At 41.7% G+C, this 22,263-nt stretch overlaps 2 protein-coding genes across 2 annotated transcripts in view; one reads left to right on the forward strand and one right to left on the reverse strand.

Moving 5' to 3' along the window:
- LOC311058558 (uncharacterized protein) overlaps positions 1–17,543 on the forward strand; it is a 48,051-nt gene extending 30,508 nt beyond the window's left edge. The window contains exons 6-11 of the mRNA XM_084076021.1: positions 5,566–5,773; positions 10,123–10,261; positions 14,847–14,916; positions 15,393–15,439; positions 15,702–15,760; positions 15,996–17,543. Coding sequence (XP_083932147.1) covers positions 5,566–5,773; positions 10,123–10,261; positions 14,847–14,916; positions 15,393–15,439; positions 15,702–15,760; positions 15,996–16,038 — 566 coding nt within the window. The 3' untranslated portion in view covers positions 16,039–17,543. The remainder of the gene's footprint in view (positions 1–5,565; positions 5,774–10,122; positions 10,262–14,846; positions 14,917–15,392; positions 15,440–15,701; positions 15,761–15,995) is intronic.
- A 2,340-nt stretch (positions 17,544–19,883) lies between these two features.
- On the reverse strand, positions 19,884–21,170 carry LOC311058244 (PCI domain-containing protein 2-like; the record flags this gene model as incomplete). Its single annotated transcript, XM_084075614.1, has 1 exon — positions 19,884–21,170. One exon carries the CDS (start codon positions 21,168–21,170, stop codon positions 19,971–19,973), a length of 1,200 nt encoding a protein of 399 aa, XP_083931740.1. The 3' UTR covers positions 19,884–19,970.
- Between the last annotated feature and the right edge of the window lie 1,093 nt (positions 21,171–22,263).

Consider the following 22,263-nt stretch of genomic DNA (forward strand, 5'->3'; position numbering starts at 1 on the left):
ACAAATAGCGAAAATAGCCGATCTACAAGGACACAACACGTGGCTGGCACCATGATGTGTTCTGGGCCTGTTAGATGTGCTACTTTTTTGCCATTTTTGACCATTATTGGGCATTTCATATGGGCATATTAAATGCCCATAATAGGGATGACAGGTTGAAAGTCTTCTGATAAGCTCTTCACTGCTTTTGGTTGTTGGATCTCCATTGGCCACAGTGTTGTGACTCAAAAAAAAGCATAAACTAACCACATATCTGCAGCTCCAACAATACTTGTGGAATTTGTGGAACGAGCAATGCCAGTTGTGTAACGCCAACCCACACCCAGTTACTGTCACACCTGGCTGATAACATGCAGCATTTTACAGACATTTCCATGTTGATTGTCCACCTCAGTTTAAAAATTAACATTGTGTACATGTGTATACTCTGACCTTAGTGTATACTCTGACCTTGCTTTCCTGTGGTATTTTGTTATACTGCTCTGAATTTAAGTATAGATCTTAAATGTAATTCTGTCAAAAAATATGCTTTGTCTTCCTCTTATTCCCTCTGTCTCTGTGCGAATGCACACACACACACACACACGTATGCACACGCACACACACACACACACACACACACACACACACACACACACACACACACACACACACACACACACACACACAATTGTATTTGTTTTGTACAATAGTTTTCACATTCAATATATCCTATATCCTGTAATCTTGTATTAGAAGGTAGAATTTGCAGGTAGAAAATTAGAGTCATGCTGAATGTCTTTTTAATCCGACGACAATAATTATTAGGAAATAAAACGGTATGCAAGACGAGCATTTGGAAAAAGAACAAAAGGGTTGAGAAGTCAGCTAATGGGTGTTTTTATTGCCTATGGCTAGAAGTATTAAGGAAAAGCATTTGTAACAGATTGTCTTATTTCATCTTTTAAAAGCAGTAAATCGTCTTGTCGGTGGAAACCTCATGTCAAACTGTTACTTTTTAGGATTCAAATTCAAAAGTAGCAGATCGACAAGCTCAAAACGCGTCGCTTCGCGCACTGTTTCGAGCTTGCAGATCTGCTACTTTTGATGCTTTTGTGTGACGTTGTAATATGATCAAGTAGGACATTAATGTACCAAAACAAGAAATTACTAAAGTCATAATATAGCCGCTTGCGGCAGGCTTTTTTTGCCCCAATCTTTTCATAGACCTGATTACTTGTTTTTCGGATTGCTTGTTTCTCTCGCCAGCGTCACAGAATCTGCGACGCTAAACGCTCTAATGTTTTTTATATAAGTGGTGGCAACATTTTGTGACACCACATGGGTCTTCCCAACAATAGCTAAGATTGAAGTCAGTGTGAACATGGCCAAATAATAACTTAAAAGCCAAACTAGGTGTAATGAAGCACGCTAGCATTTAGGCTAACCCTCCTGCCTGAGGCTCTCTCCCTTTCTCTCTCTCTGCTGCAAAGGAGAGGCGGGTGCTGCAAAGGGCCGTCTCCCCATTGGCTTAAACGGGGGGAAGTGTGAAGGACAGCCAGGACAGCCAATGACAAATAGGTGTCAAAGGAGGAGAGGCGGGTGCTGCAAAGGACCGTCTCCCCATTGGCGGGAAGTGTGAAGGACAGCCAGGACAGCCAATGACACTTAGGTGTCACTTGGGTGTCGGACTAGGACTAGTGCTGTCTGTAGAGCCGGCAGCTTTCAGCAAGCGGCTAAAAACTGAAAAGGTTGAAATATGAATTTAAGAGGTTTCTGCCCGACAGCGACGATATACTTGAGTAAGTATAATATGTTTATGTTTAAGGCTGCTTTGAATAGACCCCTTAACAGACGACGTCACACTGATAAGAACCAGTATGTGCGCAACCAGTATGCCCGCAAAGAAACAGGTTGGGAATTGATTGCATGAAACAATCACCTGTGTCCAGTCTCAATGTAGAGTAAACAAATAATTGGTCTATTGCCTCAGGCTTATGACAAATAGTTGTTTGTTGTTTTGTTTTGTTTGTTGGTTCATTGTTTTTGCATCATTTGGTTCATGAAAGGTGCCATATAAATTCAAGCTATTATTATTAAGTTAAAAAAGGAGAGGAAAAAACTAAGTCATGCATTTTATTTTGAAGTCCACTACAGGAAGTGATATCGTGCCCAGTAGTGCTGCGTTGCCTGCAGGTTCCTCTCTCTCCTCTCTGTGCCTCTCTCTCTCAGCCTCTCTCGCTCTTGTCCGTTCCTCTGAGCTAACCGTGCTAACTAACGTTAGCCGGGCGGAGCTAGCAGCCTAGCCTTAATAATACCAGGGAGCCTCTCAAGATGGATTCCAAACAGGGTTAGTTGTTCCAAACATATTAATCTCTTCTTTTTTATAACCGTTTTGAACGCGTGCTTAGTTATTATGACGCAGTTTTATTACAATTTTTTTTTAACCGACCGTCGTGTGTCTCGAACGAGCGGGGCTCAGGAGGAGGGGTAGTTAGTTGAGGGACGGGAGGAGGAGGCTTGTTGTGGGGATTGAAACGCAGCCTTTGGTCTGTGTGTGTGGTGTGTGTGTGTGTGTGTGTGTGTGTGTGTGTGTGGGTGGGTCAAGCCGCGGGTGTATGATGATGATGGAGGCTGCACTGTCCGTCCGTCATCATCACCCCCCGCAGAGGTGATCACAACACGGACGCCAACCCGTCATCATCCCGCTGCGGGGCTGGTTGACCATAGTGGATCAAGCCCTCAGGGCTTGGATAATAAAGTGCTATTTATAGCGTTGCTAGCTCATGCTTTTGCTACCATATGTAGACAGAATAGACTCGCTCTACACCCCTCCTCATCCTCCTAACAGCGCTGCTGTTTGTCGGTTCCCCACACAGTGGTGTGGTGGTGTCGCTCTCCGAGAGGACTATCTACAAGCCCACAGTGTGTGCTTGTAGATCGGCCTCTTGTCGCGGGAAGCGACGCCTAGTTCGCGGGAGATGAAACAGCGTGGCAGCCGGTGTGTGGCAGCGTTGAGGTCAGCCTGGGTTGGCCGCTATCAACGCCCTCGTTATTTGACCCACTACCGCACCCACCCACCCCTTCCTCCATAGCAGCACAGAACCTTCCAGAGTGTGGTGGTGGTGGTGCTGCTGCTGATCGGGTGCATTTCATTTATTAGATCAGTGATTGGTTTTATTACTCGACCTTTATAAAAAATTAAGGTACCCTCAATCTGATAAAGATGTTTTTTTTATCTCTGGTACCCTAATCTATTTAAGATTTGTTTTTATTACACGATTGATACATTTTGGTCCAGAATTCCTTTACACACTATGTCCTGTTATATATAGATAGGTATATAGATAATGATTATTCTCTGATCAGAAAAACTGTTCTGTTCTCAAGTTGTATTTACATGTATTATGTAACGGTGGTGAATATTAACCCATCAGTCATTTAGCTGGGGACCCCCTGGAACCCTCCTCAAGGACCCCTACTGGGGTCCCCAAACCCCATGTTGAGAACCACTGTATTAGATGTTGGGGTAGCTTTTATTTAGAGACGGCACGCATCCATTTACTCTAATGTGTATCGGTTAAGATTTTGGGGTAGCTTTTGTTTCGATACACATCCATTTACTCTAATGTGTATCGGTTAAGATTTATCTGTTTGATGTTGGACCAGCCCATCATGTCCCTCAAAAAGCAGTCACTCGTTGCTAGAAATGTGGGTTTGTGATTTCCAGGCCTGTAAGCTCTGATTCATTGCCCGGCGGTGAGCCATTTCAGGAGGGTTTTTGGTAGGCTGCCAAGATGTGTGTCGCAGTCGGGGTGGGTTATTCAGCCGGCTAGCCGGTGGTAGAGTGCAATATGGCAGCCTCTAGGCTACATTTGTCGGATAAAAGTCACGTTAAGGGGTGCAGCGAGTCTTTGGTTCACACTGCGTCAGAACCAGTAAGGAAACGTACTAGGACTTGTTCTTGTCTAATATTGTCCAGTGACCTGCCAGGAATTCTTGGTGAAACATAAGCACAGTCAGGTGCTGTACCCTTAGACCCGAGATCAGCTGTCTAGCAGGAGACTACCGACTACCCACCCAACCCCCTCCTAACTTCAGTCACTCCCTCCTAACCTCAGTCACTCCCTCTCCAGTTACCAGTCCCGTCTATCCCCTTGACAGAGAAGCCCCCCCCCCCCCTCAGTTTTGAGCATACATTTTTCACGTCTGGGCCCCCCCAGACATGAAAAAGTTTTTCATGTCAAGGACCCCCAAGATTATGTTTTAGGCCACGGACCCCCATCTCAAAAATATTTTGTTCCAGGGGGACCCCCAGAAGCAAACATTTGAGTTAAACATGTTTGATTTAAAAAATATATATATTCAAAGATTTGCACATTTTCAAGATTTTTCTAAAATGAAGTGACGCGGTATGAACTTGTATATCTGCTATTTTTGAATAGCCGAAGAGATGTTTTCCCAGGTTTAATAGGTTAATTAGGCTAGCTAGATGATCATTTTTGCAGCTTACGTGTTTTAGGATGGCATGTTACCTTTGGTACTGAGGACCTGCTAGATTTCTGTTCTGTATCAACTACTGGATTGCTTTTACTTTGTGAATATAATATTAGGGCTGTTGAGAGACTGACTGAGGGTTACCAGTATTTTATCTTATGTATTCATTCATCTTTTGAACCATACGTCATCTTTCCATGAGTTAAAGAGGCATAGTTGTTCTCTGAGAGACTGAAATATGACTCTTTGCTTTGGCATTTTTAGGCGTTGTAGCTGACACTGTCAGTATGCAGGGCGAAGTTCACACTCTGACCTGTTAACCTTTTAATAAAGGAGTGTTTAGATTATGATATGTACATAGTGTACCCTTATAACTCCCTGCGGAGGAATCTGGACAGAGAGCTACCTGCTGAATCACTGTAGCATTCCCGCTGAGCGTTCGCTCTCTGGATACAAGTGACAGCTGAGAAAAGGTCAGAAATAACCTTTGGCAGAGAGAGGCTTGCATTGCAGAATGAGGGCTTCACAAGGCTACACTGATGATCCTAAAAGTCTTTTTCCCCCTTTTTATTAGAAAAAATAACTAGCATGAGCATACATTTGTTAATTGAGATTATTCATTTTGAGCTAGCATGAGCATACACGCTTGTTAATTGAGATTATTCATTTTGATTATTTGGTGAAAACTAGTTTTTAGAATGTATACCATTTGTGTGTGTGTGTGTGTGTGTGTGTGTGTGTGTGTGTGTGTGTGTGTGATGTCTCAATGCTGCAGACATGCTGATGTTTTGTGATGGAAGGACAGTTTTAAAATATTTTTTTAATGATGAGTAATCCCTATAATAAGGCACATAATCATTTCAGCAGATCTATTATCAAATTTGTCATCTCATTTTGTGATCAAATCCAAAACGATTAATCCTAGATTTGACAAACAAGTTGTTGTCGCAGCATGACCATCCATCTTCTCTGCAGAGCATTCCCGTTGTAGTAATCGCACTTGTGGTTGATACACAGACCTGCCAGTTCAATTAATTGTTATTAATTACTTCCCTCTGTGTCTCTCTCTCCCTCCCTCCCTCCCTCCAGTGGTGGATCTGTTGTACTGGCGCGATCTTAAGACCACCGGCGTGGTATTCGGGGCAGCCCTCCTTCTGTTGCTGTCCCTGACAGCATGCAGCATCGTCAGCGTGTCCTCTTACATCGGCCTGGCCCTCCTGTCCGTCACCGTCACCTTCAGAATATACAAGGGCGTCCTGCAGGCCATCCAGAAGTCGGACGATGGCCACCCCTTCAAGTGAGTCCTCATATGACACTGCCAGAGTGTTTGAGTGGGAGGAACTTTGACCCATCGGCTTTAAAAGATTATAAAGCACTTGTCTTCCATTACAGCGTTTTACCTCATATATAACTAACCCTGAGATCAACTCAGGTTTTTACATATTCACATTTCTATATGTCTGATTTTGTTCTCCTTGTTTTGAACCCATAGAGTGGACCATGCATGTACAAACCGTTTATACATTTCTGTTTGTGATGTTTTTAGCTGCTGTAGTCATCTACAAACAATGTACAAACAATACGTCTAGGGAAATCTAAATTCAATGTAGTGTCTACTAGAACAGCGGAGAAAACCAGTGTTAACAAAACTACACTTACTGCTTTGGAAACCAGTCCTGATACCATCCCAATATGAAGGACTGTTCTAAAGTGTTTGCATTGGTTCTGCAATGCAGTTTTGTTTTTAAATCTCTCAGATGTTTCCATGCAGTTTTAAATCATTCATTGAAATTCTCTGATAATCTGGCTATGCGAGACTATAGCTGCTGTTGACATCCAGTGTGTCTTAAATAAAGTCCAATCACAGAATATAAATGGTGGCTAAACAATTCCTAGGTCACCCCATTGCAAGTGAGCAGTTATAAGTGGAACAAGGTCGAACGCATAATGATGACGGCAGGCAATCTGTGACCATGGTGGCTTCACTGACCTATGCCCACACACACGCACCCTTCTACCTTTTGTATTGCCCTTCAAAGGCAAGGAGGAAAAACGGATTAAACGGGGTCCCCTTATGTCCTGTTATTATACTTGCAAAAAGATGCGGAACCACAAGCCCACAATGTGCTGCTGCGTTGTGAGCTTGTAGATCTGCTATTTAAAACTAATTTGTAAAACCTGAAGCCTATTATCATATTATGACATGCCCAAAATTGGGACGCAAGGTTGAAAGTGGTGAAAATTTCAAGTTGATACAGTAGAAGTAGATAACTTAATTTGGTTATATAGTTTAATTGTATTTCTGGGTGTTTGTTTATAATAAAAACGTCAACCCCAGCCATGACTTATTATGCCTTTTTAAGTCAGACAAAGTGATTACTGCGGTTTGTATTGGCCATATCTGCCGCAGTGGAGAACAGACTGCCAGGAGCAAACATCAATACATTGTGTCCTCCCTCAGCTTGAACCGCTGCCAGTTCTACCGTTGGTTTATTGTAGCCCTGTGATGTGATATGGTGTTTTCACATTGTGTTTAACAAGCTAGGAAATGAAGTGTTTTTTTCTTTTTGTGTGTACTACTGTACACATGGCGGACTCATCATTTAGCAGCCACATTAGTGTTACCAGCAGCCAAAGGTGATCCATTCTTTTTGAATAAGGACCTCCTCTGATAGATTGTTGGTTACCTTCCAACTCTTACTGGTGAATTAGGCCAAACTTGTCACCCACAGCTAGAATTGAGCACCACATGGGCCTGCTGGTTGGTGGTCGCTAAAGCTTTAATTTGATGCTCCATCGCACAAGGGACACGTTTGCTAGGCTTGTAGATCTGTTCTTTTTGGCAAGCGATGCCGTCATACTGCGGGGTATCAATTGGGCTTAAGCACTGGAAAATAAGTCCTGCTTGGATAGAACCTGGTCATTGGCAGCAGGCAGATCTTTTAATGAACAAATGAAAATGTCATCACTTTGTTTCAAATCTGAGTTTTGGAGAATAGATCACCTGGCGCCCATTGCCAATTATTGACACTCTCTCGACCCGCAGCAAACCTAGTTTGTAGGAATAAAAGAAAGAAAAGAAAAACATTAGTTTCAATAGTCTGTGATGAATTCTGCAATTATAAGCCATGTTTGTCTTTAACCATATCATGCAATCATTTTAGGTAGATTTTAAGTTGCCTTTTCAATGCTAAAGTCTAGATCCTTAACTTACAACCTGGTGTCCCTAATTTGGTCATGTCATTATACGTCAATGGTCCAATTCCATATTTTTGCTGCGTGATTCCATCATACTGATTTGATGAAATACAACAAAACAAGAATATAACATTTTGCTTTCACAATTATGTAATCTCTCTCTCACTCAATGTCTGTCTCACACACACTCGCGCAAACACAACAAACTAACACTACCTAACATAAACTTGTCCTATGTGCAGAACACACGTCATGTAGCGGAGGTAGTTTTAAGCTTAAAGACTGTATTGCGTTATTCACTGTCTTTCTAGTGCTGAGTTTGCTAAAGTACAAAACTGAAGGCAAGCACACAGTACTTCTCATCACTTTGTTGCACAATTCCATGGCATCTCTGATCACGGGTTTCTGGGGGGGGGGGGGACTTGTGACTAGAAGGTTGCTTGTTTCAATCCCCTAACAACAAGTGTAAAGTTAGAAACACAGTGCGCTACAACAGTAGTATACACTGTGGTTCTAGTGGTCATTTCCCAGTGACCAACAGTAGATGACTGTGTGGTTATACTGTAGCCACACAGCTGTTACTGTATGCATGGATTAAAGTTCTCAGTCGCCACGACTGATTTCAGTCATTTGCGTCGGCTTGTAGATTGGCTATTTTCGGTTTTATGTTTTTTTCTTTAAAGATTAGAGCATTTGAAGTGGTCAAACTAGCAATATTTTAGAAGCATCTTCCTTAAGACCCTAATGGTCTCGGATATTTCATAAAAGCAAAGGTTAAAGCCTCAGTCTGTGATTTCATAACCTTGTTGGCAGTATGTAGAAAAGCAGGAACAATATTACTTATTGTCTAGGAAACCGCGCTAGTGTGGGGGGCTCCTTCCACAAATGGCACAGTAGGACTTGGCCATACAGATGTGACTGTATGGCTACAGGGCATGCTGCTGTGGTGCTCCTGTGCACAGTTGACTTCTCTGTTTAAAAAAGGCTTTTGTTAGCTGGCATTCTGAGCCTGAGGTTTTAGAGCTCAGCCAGGGCAATCTGCAACACGTTCAGGGTCAGTTAGTCCCATTTTAAGATTAGCCAGGGAAAGTGAGCTCAGAAAGTCATAGCTCTCTAAGCTGATTGGACTTGCGCTCTAGTGTTAAGTCCTTAAAAGGACTGAGGGATTTCATAATTTGCATTGACATTGATAGCCCTGACCTCTGCAGTCGAGGTGATCCACTTTAAACCTTTTTCGGGCGTGTCATTATAGAAAAGAAATGTTTAAAAACTTAAACATTTGAATTAATGGGCAATTCAAATTTCAGTTTCAGTATGACAGAATTCAGTGAATTGTGAAATTCACTTACTACAGCTATTAAAAAAACACCTGCAACCACATTATGCGGTTGCAGTTAATTTTTTAGAATATAGCATATGGTAGATGTATACTGAATTAGGGCCGGTATTGTGGGTGCATGTAGGTCTACGGGGGTGGGGACTGCAGCCTCACCCACCGACCGGTGTCAAATTACACCGTCTCATTTCCTCTATCCTAAACGCTTCCTCATGTTAACTTATACGTTATCGATATCCTGTACAGAGGCACATGACATCTGTCTACGTTTCTCATCGAGGTTACGCCTGACCATGGCATATTCTATACACACACCCACTCACTGCATCAGGTTTCACATTTCATGATCTTAGTTCAGTGTGCTTTATTAGCATGGAAGGCGTGTGCATTACATCTCTGCCAATGCCAAGTTCACTTACTGTACCCTTCATGTGTTCCTGAGCTACTTGTTGGCACTTGAGACAATTGATGTGTTAAATGCCTCCAGTAGACTGTAAAGCTAATGTTAACATCTCTGTCTAGTTTGAACTATGAAAAGTGATGATGTGTCTCTGATACAGTCAGGACTGTAAACGGATAAACCCCAGACTCCATGGATGGATAAATGAAGGGAGGGAATGCTGGAGAGCTGGGCAATATGGACAGAATCAAATGAGACCCTTTTTTTTAACAAAATACCTCCTCAATATATCATTAGGCGATAATTTCATTTGGTTTTACATTGTGTTTAAACATTTTCAAAAATAGCAGACCTACTATACAAGCTCACAATGTGATGCATTGCAAAAACGTTGTGAGCTTTTAGTTGAAAGTATAAAATAAGGCCTAAGTGGTTAAAACTACGAAAAGATGCATGTCGCAATATTACGATATCTGAAATCCCAGATGATCTCCAGTCTCATCACGATATCGATATAATACTGCCCAGCGATGGGTGGATGGAGGCCTAGTGGGTTTTAAAGTAGATTTCGTGCATGCTTGACATGGTCTCCTCATGTTGTCTACATAGGGATGCTAGGGTTCATATGGTCAACCATTGGTATATCGGCCCAGAACATTCCACTAATCGATGTATGGCTAATTGTATGGTCTAATGTTTGTGTGTCTTGCAGGCAGTACCTGGACATGGATATATCTCTGTCAGATGAGCTGGTTCATAAGTACGGTGATGCAGGCCTGGCAAGATTCAACAAGCTGGTAGTGGAGCTGAGACGTCTGTTCCTGGTAGAAGACCTGGTGGACTCCATTAAGGTGAGACTTGCTGAACTGGAGTACAGAGCAACTTTCTTTCACTTGTAGTCGAGTAATATTTGACCAGGAGTATCTATACTTGGACTCAAGTACTGGGGTTGAGTACTTTGTCCAGCACTGCATTATCCCCGCTGACACAACCACTTCAATATAGTTATAATGATAATAAACAAAACCTTACAAAGTGTTCCAGCTCTGAATGCAAAAGCCCGATCTTCTTTAGTTTTAGTCAGGAATTTGGGATGACTAGGAGAGCTTTATCCAAAGCGTTTTGGTACATATGGCTCGAGTAGCTCAGAGATATAGGATGGGGCCAGACCAGAGATGGCCTCAAATGTAATCAATATAATTTTAACCAGAATTGGTGAAATATGGTCTCTTTGGAGCCAGTCAGGACCCGCACTGCACCGTTCTGAACTAGTTGTAACCGTTGAATTGACTTATTGGAGAGAGAGGAATACAGAGAGTTGCAGTAGTAGAACTGTGAGAATTGAGCTGCTAGTCCCACTGATTGCCATAACGCTGCTAAAGCATGCGTCATGACGTACAGGAGGAGCTGAGGGGCTTAAATGTAGCTTATAGACCATATTCACACTGTGAGCATTTTGGCATTTTGCATTGAAGAAACGGGGTGGCATTTCATTAACTTAATAGCAAAATGGCCGCTGTGTGAATATGGTCTATATGCAGTGGTTCTTAAAGTGGGGTCCGGGGACCCCCAGTGATCCTAGGGGAGGTTCCAGGGGGTCGTTAAGAACCAAATGGATGGACCCTCACGGGTCTATAACTCTTGACGGCTGTACAAATGTAACCAAATGGACCCGTGCCTTACGCCATTGGACCTCTATTCATCAAGTATTCTTTGTCTTTGGATTCTTGATTCACCGTTAAGGAATGTGACAAAAACTTAAATGTTTAAGATTAATTGAAGGCTTCATGGAGTTAATGGTATAAAACGCTTTAAACTGCTTGTGGTCTATGTATGAAATAAATAGTTATTATAATAGGTCCAGGTAGTTTAGTTTCAAAGCAGAAGGATAGAACATGGACATATGCAACATGAGGATAGGACGATAAGACGAAACATTGATGTCCACGAGGAAACGCCCCCAAGTATCATGCAGACACATCAAGATGACCATGAGATCTCATATTTCAAAGGGTTTGAAATGGCCAGCCAGATGCTCTTAAATATTTGTCCATGGCTGGAAAATTTAGACTTTAGTCCAAAAAAGGATGCAAGCTGCCCTGAAAAGGACCGGTACATTTGGAGGCATGCTGTTCAGCCCTCGTGAAGCCGGGATGGGAGGTGGCCGGTAGAGGGGGGGCTAGGGGTGGTGGGTGGGGTCTAAAGTTGGGTGTGTGTGTAGCTGACGGAGGAAGAACCTTTTAGAGACGTGCAGCTGTTGAGGTCACTGCACGCCTGTCAACACCTCGCTGCTCCAAACTCTACTATCACCCAACATCCTGGGCTGTGGATTGCTTGGCAAAAGACAAGAATTCATGTCACGTTGTGCAGCAATAAGGGAGATGTACTTGTATATCGCTGTTGTCGGGTGGAAATGTTCTATGTCCAAAGCAATCAGTTTTCAGGGACCTGTGTTCCAATGTAGTTATTTTTTTTGTCACAAGCTCTTAATACTTTTTATTGGTCAAAAACTATTAATGAAAACCCACAGTCTTACTCGACAGACGTAAAGAAATATTTCACCCCCAAAATGACTTTGAAAATTCTCCATGTATTAAAGTAATCACAGAGAGTGAAGAATGCATTGCTATTTATGCTCCTTCTACGTGACACTGTCATATGCCAAAGTATACAATAGGGCAGTGGTTCTCAAAGTTTGGTCCGTGAGTGGGTTCCAGGGGATCCCCAGCTACATTTTTGATGGGGAGCACCCAGACGAACGTAAGTCTGTAACAGAGTTATGGGGGTCCGTGACCTTAATGCATATCAGGCTGGGGTTCTTGACATTAAAACGTTTGAGAACCACTGCAATAGGTCATTCATTTTTAAACGTAAAAAGATGAATCATGGAATATGGGGATACAAGTTTTCTGCCCCACAGTGACATATGTTCATAGATAGGACAGTAAGAGTGACAGAGAGAGAAAGATATGCAGCACAGCACAGGTCTCCAGACTAGAGTTGGGCCAGAGTTTCCTTGAGTTTAACATCAAAATAATATATCATGTTTTGTTGGCTTCAAATCCATAATGTTACCATATTAGTACAGTTTTCATTTGCTTTGACACTTCTGTGAATCGCTGCCATGTCTCCTTGTTAAGATAAAACAAGCCTACATGAACTTTGTAAACGACATGCTCTGTTGGTTGCCTTTTTCAATAGGTCACCATTCTTGGTATGACACAGGCTACTGCCAGCAGTGTGCTTTGTTGACAGACAAGCTTGTTCATTCATCATTTCATGTGGCTGGTTTGATTTTGGATATGATCAACCTTGACGATTAAAATGGCACTCAACTGGGGTCAAAAGTTTATAATTTGTCACTTACTGTTTTTCACAATTTAGTTGTAGCTAACAATGTCCTTGATGGATACATCTTCATGCATATAGGCTCTGTTGATTGTAACAACCAATCAATATGTATATGGACAGCACTATTGGGTCATTGAGGGCCTGTGTTTAAACTGACTAATATCTTAAGTTACATACTGTAGGAAATAGTGCATTATTAATAACCCACAAGCCACTATGACTGAGCTGTTGCTGCTATTAATGTGTATGTTTGTATTGGAGAGAGAGAGATTGTGTGACTGGTGGCTCTCATCAACTCTCCTCATAGAATGTACAGTATATAGATAGATGGAGCACGTGTACATGTATGGATTATAGTGGGTTTTTTATAGAAGTTCACTTGAGGATAGTTCAGTGGTGGAAGAAGTACTCGATTTCTTTACTAGTAAAAATGCTGTTTCAAGTAAAGGTCCTGTATAAAAAATGCACTTCAGTAAATGTATTGTCATCAAAGTATACTTGCAGTACCAAAAAAAAATACTCAAAATGTTATATATTCTTTTTCGAAAATAGTCGATCTACAAGCTCGCAGCTCGTCGCACTGCAGTCTGAGCTTGTAGATGGGCTATTTTCGAATAGACAAAGTATAAAATAGGGCTTAATGGAGTAATAATTTGTAGCAGAGTAAAAAGTACATTATTTGCCTCTGAGATGCAGTGGAGTTGGAGTAGAAGTATGAAGTATCGAAAAATGGAAATCCAGTACTTCGGTAAATGCACTTACAGTAGATACTTTACTTCAGATGAACATTGTTAAAAGACTCCATCACCCGGTCTGGGTTTATTTTGCAATGATGTACGTTAACAGCACATACATTACAAACACATACTTACAAATTAAATCAATAATTTGACACGCGATACTGCCTTTAAAAGTGATGTTTTATTATTGGCTTACATGCTTCGTTAAAATAAATAGTACCATTTGATTCTGAGATTAGAACTGTATCCATAGCAAACCGTTTCCATAACAACATAAACACTGTAGACTGTAGCCTTATGTTATTTATGAACAACAGACCGCAGAATGCAGTAATTGACCAATCATAATTGAGTATTTAAAAAGCTAGTTGCTCCTTGTGACCACATGCTCCTTGTGAATTCCTTGTGACCAAGTTCAAATCCGACTCCTGTCATGTCCTGTATGCCTCCTCTTTCTCTGCCCTATCCCATCATCTCTCTCCACATGCCCTTATCTAAACATAGAAAAAAAACAGCTAGTGCACTCCAATAGCTAGTTAAATGTTATTTACTGTAACTTGCATAAAGATTTAATGGGCATGACTAGAGTGATTTTGTAGTTTGTTTTCCAGTTCAGGTTAAAAACTACAGCGGATTAAAAACATGGCAGGCTAGTAAGCAACGCAGGGGCAGCTGATACAATCAATAATGTGTGTGTGTTAGATTGAGGTGTGCCCAGAACTATGGGTGTGCCACTGCGCAAGTGTAGATGTTAGTCAAGAGCATTGTCAATGCACTTTAACACAAATTAAATCTAACACACCTATTGATTTGATTGGCTGCTGTTCGTGTCGTTTTTACGCCATCATTATTAAACAATCAGCCTGCCATGTTTTTACCCTGCTGTGGTTTTTAACCTGAACTGGAAAACAAACTACTGTACAAAATCAGCTTAGGGTTTCTCCTTAAAGCACAGCTGCCACATTGCAGAGAGCTCATGGGGTTCTTACAGCTGATGTTGAGCACAAATCAATATTTGGCACCGTGGAAACCACTGCTGCTGACCCGACCAGAGACAAAGGGTCCCATGGTAGCAGTGATTATTATTTTACCTGCCTTCCTTTGGGATATGAGGCAAAAAAAAGTGTTTGAATTGCCCCACACCTTCAGGATTTTCTTGTTTCAAGCTATGTCCCTGAGACAATATCCTGGATTTCAACACAATTGATAATCTGCTATAAGTAGTCCAGTTTGCCTGTCGTACTGATGGAAGTAAATATGAGATGGCATTGTATGCGTCTGTGTGTTCCTTTGCTAATCCCCCTGTCATTTCTCTCTCTCCCTCCCTCCCTCCCTCTCTCTCCAGTTTGCTGTGCTAATGTGGATTCTCACCTACATTGGTGCCTTGTTCAACGGACTCACCCTTATTATTCTGGGTAAGTAAGAAGCTTGATTGAATAATGAACGGAAAAATCACCAGCACTCCTTGGGGCAGCATAATTCTACCTTAATGAAAATAACCTATAGGACATTTCTGTGAGTGCTGGTGATTTGTTTCTCTTTATATGAAAATACTATTTGTTGAGTTTTGCTCGCATTCTCTTAATTTGATTGAGTCATTGGTCTTAATGTTTTGATTGAAAATTGTATATTGCCAATTTTACATTTTATAGAAGAATTTTAAAAAGGCGACTCAAAAGATGTATACAGTATATACTATATCTATTTGTCATCAAAACAATGGCCAAAAAACAACAACACTACTTTGTTATCACATAAACAACCAACAGACTGTAGGACTTCAAGAACAATTAAATAGGACTTTGATACACACACCACTCTTTTGAATAACAATCAAAAAGGAGATCATCTTCAAGGAAAATTAACTGTTATAATCTCTTGTTTTCCACAGTTCTGGTTAGCGCATTCAGCCTTCCGATCGTCTATGAAAAACACCAGGTAGGACTGCAACACCCACAATGCATCAGCAGTATCACAGGACAGACTTTTTGCTCTATGTCTGGATGAACGTGTAAAGCTTAATAGGCTATCGCACAACAATGTCGCTTGCCGAAAATAACTGACCTTGTCGGCAAGCGACATGTCGTACTATACATTTAGCTTACGTTCCAGTTCTGCTGTCACTGTGCTGTGTTCTTTATTATGACCGTTTTAAACCCCACTGTGTGTGTGTGCGTTGCGTGTGTGTGTGCACATGCAGGTACAAATCGACCACTACCTGGCTCTGGTCAACAATCAGGTTAAAGATATTGTTGGGAAGTAAGTACATTTTATACATATTTAATACTATGTGCACTATAATTCTATTTTGGTATTGTATACACATCTTACTGGGTAACATTATGACAAATTCACCAACATTATATTGAAAATATTATTTATTGGTTCAAATAACATTTTATGTATTCAACTGTGATCTGGATTGCAGCCTTGAAGTCCTGTCAAGCTTTGGTTAGATTGTAGTTGTAACCTTGGGTTCTGCTGTCTCCTGAAGGGTCCAGGACAAGGTACCTGGACTGAAACGCAAAGCCGAGTGAAACGACGTCTGCAAGTAGGTTTTCTGGAAGCCCTGGGAAGAAGATGACTGGCGAACGGAGAGAGGGAGTGAGGAATGAAGACGATGCTGCCATCACGGCAACATTTTTGAAGGAAGGACAGACGCGAGGAGAAGGGGGCTCTAGCGTTGTGCAAGAGACCCTCAATGGTATCACGTTTTGTCAATAAATAAAAAGAAAAACACTTTTCCAGTTCAGAATTCCTGATTGTGTTCTCTGGAGTATACAACCCCCCTGGGCTTTTGAGTTTCTAGTACTTATGTTTTTATTTTTAAAACCCCGGCTCACAGCTGATATTGTACCCTTCACTTTGATGCAGCAAGAGATTTTACGTATCTTTGAAGACCCCCCCACCACCACCACCACCACCACACACGCCACCACCCCACCTCGCCCATATCGAGCTTTCATAAAGTAGTCTCAAAGTATTTAAAAAATGAAAAGCTTGATTTTCCCTGCCCCAGATGCACTCTGGGAAGTGAAGTATTTCTTTGAGTTGGGGGGGGGGGGGGGGGGCTTTCAGGGTATTTCCTCACCCGACAAACACACACTGTTTAGCCAATTGAGAGAGATTTTTTTTTTTTCTTTGTTGGTTCTCCTTATTTTTGTGAGCGGGGTCGTGGGGGGGTGGTTTAGGACTTTTGTGGGGATTGTTCTTTTTTCCTTTTTCCTCCGGTATAATTCTTAAGTTAGTGGTATTTGTGATTTTACTGATTGACTATGTAGTGTCACAAAAGCTTTCTAGCAGTTTTTTTTTCTCTTCCGTGGCTCTTTGAGAGTGTGCAGCGGTCCTCAACCTTGACGAATGATGATTCTACGACTCCTTTGTGGGGAGCCGTCCTTGACTCTTAAAGCCTGATTTATACCTCGTCGTGCATGGCTGTCGCGTGCCGTGAAATAGCCGATCCAGAAGCTCGCAACACGGACGGGTTGTGAGCTGCTAGATCGGCTATTTTATGGCACACAACACCGTATACGATGGACAATAAATTAAGCGTTAGGGGAATGGGAGGGGGGGGGGGGGGACTATACCATAAGCAGTTCATCGCTTTTGAGTATCTAGCTAGTAAACAGCGTTTGCCAGTACAATTACAATACGAGTACATTTATTATTACACCTGTTGTCATTTCATTCATCCATTGCAGCTGCCTAGTTGGAAATATTCTGAAGAGGAATGACCATGTTTACAAACATATGACATAATGAAATATATAAAAAACTAAACACAAAAAACAAAAAAACAAAAATGGGGCTGGGAGGGATAGAAAGAAAAAAAAAAAGTAACCATACTGTCTGTGGACCCAATCTATCTAAAAAGCTGCAAAACGATGTAACTTGGGAAACTTTAAAGCATTTGTTTGTTATGCAAGTAATTGTGAATGATACTTCATACTTCAATTGTGATGATAAAAACTCCCTGCTGGGAGAAGTGTTTGTGGAATGCATTGTGAACTATAAACAATTACCAATAAAGCTTCTAGATGAAGTGCGCCATCTTGTGGTCTTTTTTACTATTGGCTTTGACCTGGAGCTGAGATTCTCATTCCCTTGACTGAAATAAAGGTATAAATAAACTCTTTCATGATGAATGAACTGCTATGACTCAAAATATGATTATGCTAATGCTATATGCCACCGAAGAAACACTTATGTTACCAAAAAAAATGATACTAGGGCCCTATATCTTCCCCAAAAAAGTGCAATATTATAAAAACCCATCCAAACTTCACAATTTATAATCTAACATACAAAATTATCTGTCATGTCGTACCATACCGTCAGAAAGGGCAGTTTTAACTGACATTGCCATCAAAAGTCCTGCACTCGCGTCGTAAACAGCAAATATTTTACATAACAAAAATTTAAGATGTGGTCATCAAATTAGTTGGGTTCATCCTGTAATGTTCCCATTATATTATGAGATGAGATATTGTTCAAAGTTTATATTTAGTCTAAGGGTGTTGCTAGTGTAGGGTCATGGGGTATGAAGGTGCACAGTTAATTCCATGGCAATCCAGCCAGTAGACATCAAGATAATGTTTAGGATCAAAGTGGTCAATGGACAGACAACTGACCTTCCCGCTACTAGTGGGGATAAAATTAGACCCACATTCACTTAGTGGCTATAATTTGCTGGCACAATCTAATGCTCTTTCATCATAGTAATCTGCACTGAGACTCTAATGAGGGCGCGTTAGCTACAACGTGTCAGTTTTGTGGCAATAAATCATATCCACTAATGAAGTTTGCCATCTAGAATGTGTCTGCTGTTCAGAATTCATGTGGCCAGCCAGAATGAATAGATGTGGTCAGTCATCTATGACAGACTATCTGACACGTGACTCCAAATTTGGGAAAGGTTTCAGCATGATCACAGCCCTATTGAGTTCCATTACAAAATTAAAGTAAACATGTAGGCTACTCATCCATTCATAGGCTTGAAGCAAGTCATTCATTCAAGTTAGTATGCCAGTGCCATCTGGTGTATAGTAGATTTATAATTTTAAAATGTCATAAAGTTTAAAGCTGCTGAAGTGATATTATCTGGTCACAACAATTTATTTTCTTTTTTTTTTTTAAGTTAAAGCTAAATATGCCAAAGTCCATGAATATCAGTCACCAGAACCAGGGATGTGTCTTTTAAATTAGTCTAACATGGTTAATATGGACTTTGATGAAATGAAAATCAAATATCTAGCCTAAATATTGAATCAACTAACTTAAATTCTGTCTGGGGATCACACAAAAGCCTGAGTAGATGTTAAAATGAGCCCAGAAGTTCCCCTTTAATTTGAAGTCATATATTTGAACGTAAACTCATGGCTATGTTTTCAAAGTATCCTATACCGGTTTACAATCATATGACTGATTCATGACTGCATGTTTATATTTGCTCTGTCCAATGAAAAGCCACAGCACAAAGTGCATGGAGGTTTGCGCGGCCACTTTCAAAAAAATTGCACAAGACCGTTTAGGTATTATTGTGATTACTGATACACCATTTCCATATCTATATTCAGAATGCTTCTAATGTTAATTTTAAACTGGTACAGATCGGAGGACACCTACTGGGTTGATAATGTCAATAGATAATGTAAATATTGAACCAAGCAATGTAAAAACTCTGCGGGTGCACACAAAAGCCAGAGTAGACGTTAAAATGTGTTTTCAAGTGTAACCCTTTAAAATCTTACAGCTTTGTAACCTGGTTGTTAAAAAGAGATGGCTAGGAGTGTTGTTTTTTATGGTGTAGCTCCTGTGGGCCAAGTAGTCTAGAAGAATGTCTGTATGTCTAGTGGAGAGAGTTGAGGGTAATGTAGTTTAGGGGATAGTTGACAGAGAGGTTTGTGGGTATTGTAGTCTAGGACACTGCTTCTCGATGTCAGGTCCGGGGACTAACAGTGGTCCAAATGGACCCTTACAGGTCTGTAACTCTGAGAGTGTACAAATGGAACCATACACTCCCGAAAAAGGTTGAGATAATCACTACTCTCTAGGACAGTGGTTCTCAAACTTTTTTATGTCAAGGACCCCCAACTTGACATCTATTAGCCCGCGGACCCCCATTTGAAAAGATATGCCATAGGGACCCCCATAAGAGAAGATTTTTACGTCTCTAGCAGTGATTCTCAACCATTTTAATTTCAAGGACCCCAAGTTTGACATGCTTTAGACTACAGACCCCCATTTAATGGCATTTCTATCTCTGGGACCCCAATTTATATTGTAAAATCAATGTTAATTTAACTCTGAGCGTGTACAAATGGAACCAAATGGACCATTTCTACACTCTCGGAGTTGCAGACATAAGGGTTCATTTGGTTCCTAACTATCCCTAGTTTAGCTGGGGACCCCCTGGAACTCCCTCAAGGAGCCCTGGGGGTCCCCGGACCCCACTTTGAGAACCAATGTTCTAGGAGATAGATGACGGCGAGGGGAAGGGGTTCTGTTTGCTGACGACCAGCTTCTGGTGCTGATGGGAGATGTAACCCTTGATATGACCCATATAGATGAGGTTAGCCAGTATGCTCTGCACTTCATCAATGTCAATGTCCTCCACCCTCATCATCTTCAGCGCAACGAGGAAGACGTCCAGAGGAAGCTGGTGTGTCTTCAGCAGCAAGTTCAGCTTCTTGAAGAGGTTCCTGTAGGTGATGATCTTGAGCTTCTCCAGGGTGAGGAAGATCCCACGACGGATGAAGAAGGTCTGGTGTTTGGACAGGGCTTCGTTCAGCAGCAGCAGGTTGCCCTCGCTCACGGCTTTGGTGACGTCTGCGAACTGCATGAGGTCGTACTTCCTGAGGAGCTGCTGAGACGGCATGTGACCCAGCAGCATTTTAACGGGCAGCAGGTAGATGAGGATCATCCGTTTATTCTTCTGGCTGGAACGGTGGCAGTGTTGGAAGGAAAACGACAAGCACTCGTTGGCCGGTTCGAGGTCGCTGTCGATCATGGCTTTGCGTCCGACGTAGTACTTGAAGGTGACCCTCTGGGCCATGCTGTACTCGTTCTTCAGGTTAGAGCCGTCGATCGCTCTGACCAGAGGCATGCACAGGTGGAGCTTGTTGATCTTGAAGTAGATCTTAAACAGCTGGTTGATCAGAAACAGCATCCCCCACTTCTTGGAGTCGTCGATACCGGCGCGGTTGTCGCTAGCGCACACTCTGAAGCAGCTCAGCAGCTGCTCGGCAGCTTTCTCCTGCATGTCCCCCGGCTGGCCTTTTTCCTTCTTCTGTAGCTGCTGCTCCGCGTTGTTGGCAAACACTCTCAGGTCAAGGGTCACCGCAAACATCACGGGCAGGGCCCAGTTCTCCTCTTTATGAGACTGAAAGGCCTTCAGGAAGGACTGAACCACGAGGCTCTGGAAAGCGTAGGCTTCTACAAAGTCGTGGTTAGCCACGGCGTACGTACACTTGAGGTGAGCCGCCACCATCTCGTCTGATGGAGGTTCAAGGATCTGCTGGCATTTCTCCTCTGGACTGGCCAGCTGCAGGCGTGAGTTAGTAACATGTGGATGTTTGAACGACAGCAGCTCAGCACAGACGGAGCCGTCTCTGTTGTCGAGGGCCTCAGAGATCTGTTGGAGGTACTGGTTTATGGTGATGTGTGCCATTGTCGTCCTAAAACATTGATTATGAATCAGAGCAGATCAGTTCTCACAAGAGTTGCTCTGTAAATGAAAGTAGTCATATTGTGGGCGCTGCCACTTATTTAGGTTCGGCAAGGTTTGGCCAATTTGTGCAGCCGAAACCTGTTGATCTCCCTAATATGGCAATTTGATCGCCATAGTAACCGCAGCCCAGGAAATGTTGTGGAAATGCCCTGCACTACACAGCATGTCTGTTCAGCATGTTTTTTGATTGATTGATTGATTGATTGATTGATTGATTCATTAATTGATTCATTGATTCATTGATTGAATACTTTATTAACAGTTCGCAAAAAAGTTACAGTGGTACAGATTAGACAAAAGAATGCTAAAATGATAACCCCAAAACCCCAGGGCTTGTTTCCATTGAGGTCCTGTTGACAACTAATGTGACTGTGTGTTAAACTGGTTGTGCTATAGGTCAGTGTTTTCAAAATACAGAATACCCACATACCCCTGCGTTTTCATGGATTGCAAGTAAATATTAGTTGTTTGTTTACTTTCCATTAAAGAAATGATTATGTGTGTGTGAAAATAGCACAAGAAACACAAGCTGCAGTGACAGACAGACATGCTTGTTGTGATATATTTAGTTAATACTTTAACAACAAATGAATAATGGTGAATGTGATACACAAATATGTAATTTGAATCAAAATGTTTAACCCTTGCTAGGATTTAGGGGTCAGTTCAAAGCTTGTTCAGTTAAATTCTTTATATACTAACATATTCCATACCTATTATCGTAATCAGTTTGAAACTCGTAAAGAGTAACAGCTGCCCTTCCTACTGTGTATTGTGTATGTGTCCATAGGCAGCCTAACTATTACCTCACCAACTGTTGGTTAAATTCTTTCACACATCCCAGAATGAAATGCCTGCTACTCAATTCACACCTCAACCACCCAATCACCTTTAGTCATAGATACATGTGCTTAATTAAAGTATCCTTAATGCAAACTTAATTAAGACAAAGATGCCCTATGATTGATTGATTGAATACCTTATTAACAGTTTGCAGAGACAAGCACAGGGAAGTACAGTTCAATACAAGGTA

This window comes from Gymnoscopelus microlampas (assembly GCF_963454915.1).
Source record: "Gymnoscopelus microlampas genome assembly, chromosome: 13".
NCBI classification, from domain to species: Eukaryota; Metazoa; Chordata; class Actinopteri; order Myctophiformes; family Myctophidae; genus Gymnoscopelus; species Gymnoscopelus microlampas.